Genomic DNA, 10,739 nt, shown 5'->3' with positions numbered 1-10,739 from the left:
AGAGGATGGTTCTGGATTGTCCATTATTTGTCGATGATTAGCTTGAAACAAAGACCAAAGGTTTTCCAAGCTCACCTTTTTCCCTTGTGCATAACGAACCGATGCCGTAGTTGCAATACTGCCTTGACATTTGTTCCACACCCGACGATACGAGTCGAAATACAAATTCTGTTGTTCGATCAATTGTTCAACGGTTTTGCTCTGCCGCGTGTTAGCCATTGTGCTGTGCTGTAATCTCGATATTACTGCAAATTCCCACAAACCCGTGAAATGCCGACTATCCGGCTCGAAGGACCAATGTTGGGTCTGGTGGGAATGATATTACGAAAATCTTTAGTTTATCAATGAACTGCGACGTTTTATTTCAAAAAGTTTTATGACAAAATTTGTACGACTTCAACTATTCCAAAACGGTTAAGATACGATACATTTTAAAAACGTTCCCAAAACCCAAGACTAGTGATACTAGAAAATCCCTAGCATGTATGGTCGATGTTTAGAACCATGCTTGAGGTCCACAGCACCTCTGGTGGACAAACCAGGCGGCTTGTTTTTCCCCAGACGAGAAGCATCTAGGGAACTTAGTTTTATATAGTTTTAAGGAATGAGTGAGTTTGAACACGAGGCAGTTAATTCTTCTTTGTCCGTGATACGCAATTATTAATAATAAAGAAACTTTGATCTCTTAGACTTGGTGTTCCAATAGACCGATTATGTCACCTATCTGCACCCTGGATTGCCGTGAATAAACAGTTACGATACGATTGTTTCAAAACGTGCCCAAACCCCAGACTAGTGATATTAGAAAATCCCTAGGATGTATGGTCGACTAGGGATATTCACGTCGGGTATCTTCTTCCTTGGAGGACTAGGGAATTCCGAACAACAACAATTTGGCAAATCCATGACGTCATCAAAGTTACTAGGCACTGATCGTCGCCACTATCGTTTTCGCGGCAGATTCGACTGCGTGAATTTGGCTAGGTGGGTTCGTTAGCCACCAAAGCTCTGATGAGCACTCCAACGGTGTTCAATCCTCTGTAGATACGTTGATTTCTGGTACGATGATGTTATGGGTTTTCAACTGAATAAAGGCTTTAGAAATAAAAATGCTATATGCACTATAACTATGCTATATGCACTATAACTAACTTTATTTACTTTAATTATAATGTGATTTAGTCTAAATCAATCTATCTTAACTGAATCTAGCTAATTGACTCTACGATATAGAAGTACACGCTTCAACACCAGAAATCGAACTGTCTTCTGGATCCCAAAGGATACAGTCCTTCATACTTCTCATGCATGCATCCGCATTCATACACATTCATACGTACTACCCTTTGTGGAGGGCCAGTGTGTGGCGTCTTGCTGTCCGTTCCCAAGATCGAGGGTCTTGTCTTACGCACAAAGGGCTCATGCACACCCTATCCTTAGCTTATTTGGGGAAGCACATGGACAACGTCATCTCTTACTCGATTTATTGCCAGGAGTGAGAGTTCCTGAGAAACTCACTCAATTAGGATAGCAATAAACAAATAGCCCATGCTTACATTCTTTGTAGCCCATATATTTATGCACGTGTAGCGGCTAGAAAGCTTTCTCCGAATTGTTTAGAATATACTTTATTTATGCGTTAATGGCAGACTGAGTATTTGAAAGCATTGAATTCTGATTTGGAGACAGAAATCGTAATTTACGACTGCAAGACGTCATCAAGACATCTACCGAATTTTATGGACGTCTTGAAATTTAACTAAAAGACGTTGCAAAGACATCTGCAAGACATCTTATGTCCCAAAAATTCATGTCTTGAAGTCGTCTTACAAGAACAAGAGTAGGAAATCTCATGAAAGACGTAGTTTTAAGGTAGGAAGAGCGGGAAATTTGAAATTGAGATCTATTGCAAAAGATGATTAAGCTCATACTTAGAAGAGTATTAAGAGAATTTGTAAAAGGTGCTCTATGAACTCTTTATAAATTCTCCTAATAGATTTCCATGTATCAGTTTAATCATCTATTGCAACAGATGCAGTTACAATAAATGCATACTTCTTATTTCATTAATAATCGTTCTATATTTGCATCAATACAAATCTATTTTATATTGAATTAATTTAAAGTCTTATATTAACAATCACAGATATTAATCATCACGTTTTAAGAACTACGAAACGAAGCCAACGAAAGCGAGTTGACGGTCCGTGAAATAGCTGTCAGTGATCGCAATGTTGCCAATACAAATATCATACGGCATGTCATACGAGTCGCATCATCGTTCCACGAGACCGCATATTATATGAATTATATGAAATAATCATATGAAAAATAAGAAATAGAAATTCTGACATAGAAGTTAGATGATGTCGATAGAATATCGCGTGACGCTATTGTAGCCAATCACGAGACAGCTAAAAAATCAGATATTAATCTTGACATTTTTAAGGAATATATGAACACAAAAATCTATAGTTAAAATAAATTAACAAAGTGAAGAGGAAGTAAGTAACAAAAAGTAGTTTTAAATAAGTCAAAGAAGAGGACTATTTTTCCATCGCTTTGGAATCCTTCTTTCGCTGGTATCAAAGAATAGTTGCAAAGAATAGTTAGTTGAAAGATCACATGCGACGACGAGACGAATTTTAGTTTTATATCACTCAATTGAGGTGAAGGACGGTAGGGATAACAATTACCGATTATTCCATCGACAATTTTGTGTTGCGAAATCTTGTGGTTTTCTTCATTCCAGTCCACGAATACCGTACCGCTACCTCGTCAGTGAAGACAGCTTTCAATGCACTTCGAACGGCAGTTTCGGGATTATTGCGCCACCGATTCTACCAATCTTCGTTTTCTCAAAGTCAATAGGTACACTATGATAGTGAAAATAATTATAAAATAACAGCGAGCTTTAATTTCAATTGAATTTAATATTTACGTATAGCTCCAATAGAGACTCGTCCTCCTTCAACTTTTTTTCAAAGTCTTCAACAGCCTTAATCAATTGCAGCGGAAAACTTTCTAGTCGTGAGAAGTCGATCACGTTAGCCTTTCCTACCTTGTAATCAGAAGCGTTAAGTAGTTCGATGATTTCATTCAATTTATGCGGTTTACATTGATCTGAAATCATATATTTGTATTCATTAGACGTATCGACCATATTGAAATGTCCTACGAATTAAGCGTAGCCACTAAAAAAAGCTTACCAGAACACACGTTTCGTCGCACATTTCTACACACTCCTACATCTTTCTGATTGATCGGCTCCATTCGACGATCGTAAGAAATAATCTCTTCACTAGATATTTTAATGTTATGTAAATCCAGTTAACGTAAAATCTTATTATAATATTTGTAGATTTATAGTCACGTGTTTTCTAACGGTTCCCGACCTTCAGTCGAATTGTTTGAATAATTGGATGAATTATTATTCTGATCGTCATCTATCATTTTCTTTGCGCTGTCATTCAATCCCTCGAAATCTGACGAGTAATACGTTCCTCGTTCTACTGCTTCTTCCAGCAATAAGTCGTCGTCGAGTATCTCAATATTATCGTAGTCCATCTTTTCGTCTTGTGAATCTGGATTGACATCAGCATACACGAGCATCTGATTTCTACTAAATTGTTCGATAGTGACATCATCTCCTGCATTATTTAAATGCAAGTGTAATATAAAAATTTCATTTCAATATGTGTATTTGTTAAACACATATATACATATATTTATTCTTAAACGATAGAACCAAGTTTCTGATGGTTGTACATACCAGTATCGATAACATCATTGAAAGACACATTTTTCGTGCTGGTACTGGAACGTCGATTGTCGAATCTTGGGATTTTCGAGCTTGCGGCTAGGGCTGATTTTGTACAGTACTGTTCAACTGTACAATATCACTGTAATTCTTGGCTGGAATAATGATGAAGGGCAGATAAGTCGTTAACTTTTGTTGATTGTTTATAGCTGAAATAGATAGAACACAAGTTAATATGAATTTGACAGTCATCTGAAAGATATTGAAGAGCTAAAATACAAACCATCTTGTTCCTGGTGATCTGCAGCACGTTTCTTGACGTTCGAGAGTTTCTGCATGCTCTGTACCTTTCCACTCGACAGATTAGGATAAGATGATTTGTCCATTGTGAAACTTTTGTTCTGAGTGAAACGTTGTTTCATTGTGGTGGATACTGACAAACCAAGATGTGAATTACACTAGATGGATGTAATCCAATGAAAATTGCGTGACCATTCCAAGTCCCAATTCTTCAAAAGGTGAATTATCTAGGTGATGCTGTATTTGAGTTCTATCTTTGAAGTTTACATCAGTTCTCAGCTTGCAATCCATCTCAAGAAATACAGTTGTCCAAGTTATACGGGTGCCACGTGCGAAACATTTTTCATAGCCGTAAAATCCATTGTAAGGTTTCGTACAAGTAGCAAGAGACCATGCTGGCGAGTCAGTGATAATAGCTCTGATCCTTATTGAATAATGGTCTTCATCAAAATCAAAGCCATCAACAGCAAGCCTTGAGCATTCCTCGCAGAACTGGTGTAGGTATTCAGATATAGATTTCAGTTTTTCATAGAAAGCCTGTGCACCAACGAAGAATGATGTTTCAAAATCTGAGCTGTAGATTTTACCCATAATTGGCCATAATTGGAGCTTGGAACTTTTCAATATAGTCACGCCATCCAGATGAATATCAATTAAAATCTCTCTAGGTCTATTGCACCTTACAACATTTTGATACTCCAATCAGGGGGGGACACTCCAAATAGGCTATAGTGAAGCATAGATTAGTGATATAACCTACCCATAAGGTGGCGCTGCTGCTCGTCCTAACAGTCTAAAGCATGGGAGTGCCGTGTCTCCAGTAAGTGGTCTGTGACTCCAATCAAGAGACTCGGTCGAGTCTCGCGTCAAGTACAGGCAACCGGCTGTACAGGGCACAGCTCGCCGAGACTCTTTACTTGATTCAACTCTTATACCTGTGTTTGGAACGAAATATCTTATTAACCGCTATACATGAGAAAAAGTTGTTGATACATTCACTATAGGAATTGAGGGTCCTGAATTGATTGCCACCACGTTCAATACGATTAGTATACGAGATCAGGGCGTATTGAGATGGCAAGCGAGATGATTTTATTTCAGTTCCGTCGTCGTCGTCGTCGTCGTCTTCGCACGTCCATCGCATTTTTTACACGACAGATGGCGCTGACTGCTGTGCCTTTGTGGCGGTCCGCACGTCCCTGCAGCTGTCTCGCTCAGCGGCCGCCGCAGAAGCCACGGCGCTCTAGTCAATCCTCGAACGGGACGCCACAGCTCTAGTCTCGAGTCGTCTCCATGAGAACGACGTGCGCGCAAGGTGGTCGTCGCCATCTTTATATTGAAATACTGCGCGTGGATTAATAGTTCCTAGTTTATATCATTTGGCAATAAAGAAAATCTTGAAAAAACACGCATGCTTAGTCACCCACACTTATCCTTAGCCGATAAAAAAAACTAGCAACGACACCTTCTTTACCTATTTGTACTCTGTATGGTGTTAGTAATTTACGAATACACAACACAATCAAATACACTTTATATGTGAAGCTACCGTTCATACCGAATTTCCAGTTAGTATAAGGGTGCTCTCACAACAGTAAAGAATTATTAAGTTTTTAATAGCATTCATGTGGAGCGCGCGTGTATGGATGTATGTATATGCGTGCTTCGGCATAGTTCCCCGTATTTTATGTGACAGTTTTTAGAGATACAGGATGTCCAGGTGTTCCTCTCCGTAGTTTCCTGTATCTAGGTGGCGGACGTGGAAGTCCAGGGTGTCCAAATGTTCCGCTCCGTAGTTTCCTGCATCTAGGTGTCAGACGTGGAAGTCCAGGGTGTCGAGATGTTCCGCTCCGTAATTTCTTGTATCTAGGTACTGGATGTGGAAGTCCAGGGTGTCCAGGTATTCCGCTTCGTAGTTTCTTGTATCTAGGTACTGGATGTGGAAGTTCAGGGTGTCCAGGTAATCCGCTCCGCAGTTTTCTGTGTCCAGGTACTGGATGTGGAAGTCCAGGGTGTCCAGATGTTCCGCTCCGTAGTTTCTTGTATCTAGGTGTTAGATATGGAAGTCTAGGGTGTCCAAGTGTTGCGCTCTGTAGTTTCTTGTATTTAGGTGTTGGACGTAGAAATTTAGAGTGTTCAGAAAAGTGTGCAACGAGCGACGCTTTGGCGCTTCGCTCAAAAAATAGTATCCTCTCTGTTGTTCGCACGGCCTGAGGTACATAAATAATCCAGCACACTTTCCTCTCTTACGATTACTACACGGCTTCAACAAGCTAGACACCATTAACGACGCTTATATGCACTGAAGGTTACATTTTCTTTAAAAGTAATTTACGAATACACAACACAATCAAATACACTTTATATGTGAAGCTACCGTTCATACCGAATTTCCAGTTAGTATAAGGGTGCTCTCACAACAGTAAAGAATTATTAAGTTTTTAATAGCATTCATGTGGAGCGCGCGTGTATGGATGTATGTATATGCGTGCTTCGGCATAGTTCCCCGTATTTTATGTGACAGTTTTTAGAGATACAGGATGTCCAGGTGTTCCTCTCCGTAGTTTCCTGTATCTAGGTGGCGGACGTGGAAGTCCAGGGTGTCCAAATGTTCCGCTCCGTAGTTTCCTGCATCTAGGTGTCAGACGTGGAAGTCCAGGGTGTCGAGATGTTCCGCTCCGTAGTTTCTTGTATCTAGGTACTGGATGTGGAAGTTCAGGGTGTCCAGGTAATCCGCTCCGCAGTTTTCTGTGTCCAGGTACTGGATGTGGAAGTCCAGGGTGTCCAGATGTTCCGCTCCGTAGTTTCTTGTATCTAGATACTGGATGTGGAAGTCCAGGGTGTCCAGATGTTCCGCTCCGTAGTTTCTTGTATCTAGATACTGGATGTGGAAGTCCAGGGTGTCCAGATGTTCCGCTCCGTAGTTTCTTGTATCTAGATACTGGATGTGGAAGTCCAGGGTGTCCAGATGTTCCGCTCCGTAGTTTCTTGTATCTAGATACTGGATGTGGAAGTCCAGGGTGTCCAGATGTTCCGCTCCGTAGTTTCTTGTATCTAGGTGTTAGATATGGAAGTCTAGGGTGTCCAAGTGTTGCGCTCTGTAGTTTCTTGTATTTAGGTGTTGGACGTAGAAATTAAGCTACCGTTCATACCAAATTTCCAGTTAGTATAAGGGTGCTTTCACAACAGTATAGAATTATTAAGTTTTTAATAGCATTCATGTGGAGCGCGCGTGTATGGATGTATGTACATGTGTACTTCGGCATAGTTCCTCGTATTTTAGGTGACAGTTTTTAGAGATACAGGATGTCCAGGTGTTCCGCTCCGTAGTTTCCTGCATCTAGGTGTCAGACGTGGAAGTTCAGGGTGTCCAAGTGTTGCGCTCTGTAGTTTCTTATACCTAGGTGTCGGACGTAGAAATCGAGAGTGTCCAGAAAAGTGTGCAACGAGCGACGCTTTGGCGCTTCGCTCAAAAAATAGTATCCTCTCTGTTGTTCGCACGGCCTGAGGTACATAAATAATCCAGCACACTTTCCTCTCTTACGATTACTACACGGCTTCAACAAGCTAGACACCATTAACGACGCTTATATGCACTGAAGGTTACATTTTCTTTAAAAATTTGTATATATCTTTATGCATTTCTAAAAAAAAGGGACTTACAAATTATATTTATATGCCATTAAACATTTTCCACGACGCAATATATTTTTCTGATTAGCGACATCATAATGCATTTACATATTATATCTATGAAAATATAGATTTCAGTGCTTAGAGCTTCTATGTCCCGTTGACCAACAAGAACTTGTGATATCCCCTAAAAAACACTTACGTGTAAAAAACTACGCCAGGTACAGGAGTGCTGTGTATTCCTCTAATAAAAAGTATTGATATCAGATTATGGAGGCCAAGTACATAAATCACTACATGTTTGCCTATTATGTGATCTGGCACTGGCCCATCATTTTAATTGTATTTTCAAAATTCTTATAACGTTTTCACTACTCTTCTACATTACTACTGCTTCCCGTAGTTGATTATGATTTAATGGTCATTTAATAATTAATAAAACTTTAGGTGATTCCTTAACGAGTACTACTTGGCAGGTCCGTGCCAGGAATTCCAAAGTACTTACTTTGAACATACTAATAGTATCCTAAAACTATATATTTGTTATTAAGCTTTTACCGTGATTATTTTTGACGAGTTATTGTTAATAAGCTCTATATAGAATGTTAACATTGGTTTTGATTAGGTGATTCCTTATCGAGTACTACTTGGCGGGTCCGTGCATTTCTTGACATAAATTTGCGTTCATTATGCTAGTTGTAAAACTCAAAACCAATGTTAACATTCTATATAGAGCTTATTAACAATAACTCGTCAAAAATAATCACGGTAAAAGCTTAATAACAAATATATAGTTTTAGGATACTATTAGTATGTTCAAAGTAAGTACTTTGGAATTCCTGGCACGGACCTGCCAAGTAGTACTCGTTAAGGAATCACCTAAAGTTTTATTAATTATTAAATGATCATTAAATTATAATCAACTACGGGAAGCAGTAGTAATGTAAAAGAGTAGTGAAAACGTTATAACAAATTTTGAAAATACAATTAAAATGATGGGCCAGTGCTAAATCATATAATAGGCAAACATGTAGTGACTTATGAACTTGGCCTCCATAATCTGATATCAATACTTTTTATTAGAGGAATACACAGCACTCCTGTACTTGGCGTAGTTTTTTACACTGTGACGTACTGGACCTCGTAGAGGCCCAGGGCCTCACAAAGACAGCTATCTCGATTACCGGCGGGAGGGGGGATCTCAGACAAAAAGAAGGGAACACGTGGTAAGATAAGAAAAGAAAGTATAATTGAGATAAATGGGGTTGATACAATAGAACAAAAGAAGAGAGAATATGATTAGAAATAAGAACCTTAGGCTAGAAGACGCAACTGAATAGGCACGCGTGTACTCACTCAGGAGCACGCGGCGTCGGAGGGCTTTAAATGGGCTCGGTGGGGAGGGGGTCGGGGAACGGAGGGGAACAATATCTGGGCGCCAGCTACTGTCACGGTGTAGCACCTGGGATTGGTGGGAAGGGGGGTCGGGGAACGGAGGGGAACAATATCTGGGCGCCAGCTACTGTCACGGTGTAGCACCGACGAGTGACCCCGAGAGGTCCTCGTTTGTTTACTCGACGTGATTGGCACGGCTAGCGGAGGGAGCCGTGAGGGGGGTCTCAGGGAAGAAGGTTCTTGATCGCAAAATAGCTTCTTTCTAAATTACCTCGGTTGGAACGCGAAGAGGGAAAAGGGGGTGAGAGCGGTGGGAAGGGCTGTGGGTTATCGGGGAGGGTCGCACGATACTAAACTTAGGGCGCACGCAATATACCACGGGCCTCGAGTTAGTCGGCGGAAGACAAGTCGCGAATACAAAGGAAAACTAGAAGAATGCCGGACCACGTGGGTCGGCTCGTGGTGTCCTGAAGGGACCTACAAAATCTATGACTCAATTGCTAAGGGCGGAGAGGGAAGAAGGGGTAGCTAGGAGATCGCAATCACTCAATGGTACTCACGCAATGCGCTCTTCACTCTGATATTCCAATGTGCACTCACTCACTTTACAATGCTCTTAAATAGTTAGCGTACCCGAAAATTAAATCGCACACTCTCTACTGTCGCCTGGCTCGAAGTGAAGAGATTTCCGGTCGTCCGGGTCCTCGTGGGCCTCCAGGACCTCGCTGATTGGCTGGGGCTGCTCAGCTGAGAGGGCTACGCGCTTCGGCATTGGTCGGCAGTTCCGGCATGGCAGGGCATTGGTCGGGTTCAAATCGGCTGTGTTGCCGGGCCTTCCAGGGCCTCGTGGCGGCGGCACGGCGCTGGCTTTGCCGGCTGCGCGCGCCGGTCAAGATGGCGGCCTCCAGGCCTGTCAAATCCTCCCGGACACGTCCTCGGTCTCTGCCGGCACGCGTGTGGGCTGCGCGCGCCGGTCAAGATGGCGGCCTCCAGGCCTGTCAAATCCTCCCGGACACGTCCTCGGTCTCGGAGGGAGAGGGCTCCGCCGCTGTCACACGGGACTTTTTCCTGCCCGTGTGACGGGACTGCACCGGGGCTGCATATATTGGTGGTGATGGTGGTGGCGGGGCATCCATCTCACGGGCGACTCGGTCTCGTGTTCCTCCTGCCCATGCCATCCCTGCCTTCCGCTGCCTCGGCGACGTAGCCGCTCTCGCGGTCCATCCAGGGATGCTGGGTCATCGTGGCAGATCCACGACGGTGTCCTCGATGCGAGTGTTTGTTGTTGCTCCTCGAGCCAGTGCCCTACGGGGAAGGGTGACAGGGAGGGAAAGGTGCAGGGAGGGGGTCTTAACTCTAAATACACTAAGCCTAAAACACTAAATAAACGCAATTAACAATACTTAACTCTAAGACGCTATACTCGAGGCCTATGGGACCTCGAGCCAGGAGGCGGAGGGGAGCCTGCAGTAACATTTTTGTTACAACACGTAAGTGTTTTTTGGGGATAGGCTGTAGCGCGGTCGTACATACAGGTCTTGCAACTCTCTTGGAGGGGGTAGTCTTCTTTTAGAAGCATTTTTCATTTCGCTTCATGACCACAAGAGGCGTTGCGATCAAGCGATCCGTTCCTATTTCTCTCTCCCACAGC

The 10,739-nt window shown here is 42.3% G+C and overlaps 2 protein-coding genes and 1 long non-coding RNA gene across 8 annotated transcripts in view; all 3 read right to left on the bottom strand.

Annotated features, from left to right (window-relative positions):
- LOC107267259 overlaps positions 1-365 on the bottom strand; it is a 1,283-nt gene extending 918 nt beyond the window's left edge. For all 3 annotated transcript variants that reach the window (XM_025084471.1, XM_025084472.1, XM_015738724.2), the window contains exon 1: positions 28-365. In XM_025084471.1, the coding sequence (XP_024940239.1) occupies positions 28-219 (192 nt within the window). In that variant the 5' untranslated portion in view covers positions 220-365. The remainder of the gene's footprint in view (positions 1-27) is intronic.
- Positions 366-2,061: 1,696 nt separating this feature from the next.
- Positions 2,062-4,987, bottom strand: LOC107267253. Of its 4 annotated transcripts, none has more exons than XR_003059532.1 (6): positions 4,044-4,803; positions 3,773-3,969; positions 3,396-3,650; positions 3,210-3,301; positions 2,942-3,123; positions 2,062-2,876 (listed from the first exon to the last, which is right to left on the bottom strand). XR_003059532.1 is itself a non-coding variant. In XM_015738712.2 (6 exons), the coding sequence occupies exons 4-6, from the start codon at positions 3,610-3,612 to the stop codon at positions 2,921-2,923; spliced, it is 534 nt and encodes a 177-aa protein (XP_015594198.1). In that variant the 5' UTR covers positions 3,613-3,650; positions 3,773-3,969; positions 4,044-4,597; positions 4,821-4,987; the 3' UTR covers positions 2,062-2,920. The 4 variants fall into 4 exon arrangements, 3 of the variants coding, with proteins under 3 accessions (XP_015594198.1, XP_015594199.1, XP_024940241.1); XM_015738712.2 differs by adding an exon at positions 4,821-4,987 and having other exon boundaries at positions 2,062-3,123; positions 3,374-3,650; positions 4,044-4,597; XM_015738713.2 differs by having other exon boundaries at positions 3,374-3,650; positions 4,044-4,805.
- Positions 4,988-8,920: 3,933 nt separating this feature from the next.
- LOC112494278 lies at positions 8,921-10,020 on the bottom strand. Its single transcript, XR_003059533.1, has 2 exons — positions 9,233-10,020; positions 8,921-9,155 (listed from the first exon to the last, which is right to left on the bottom strand). It is a non-coding gene; the product is annotated as an uncharacterized LOC112494278 (long non-coding RNA).
- Positions 10,021-10,739: the final 719 nt, after the last annotated feature.

Source organism: Cephus cinctus, unplaced genomic scaffold, assembly GCF_000341935.2.
Source record: "Cephus cinctus unplaced genomic scaffold, Ccin1 Ccin1_scaffold0387, whole genome shotgun sequence".
NCBI classification, from domain to species: Eukaryota; Metazoa; Arthropoda; class Insecta; order Hymenoptera; family Cephidae; genus Cephus; species Cephus cinctus.
Note: the sequence above shows the minus strand (reverse complement) of the source record. Positions and strands in the feature narration are given on the sequence as shown.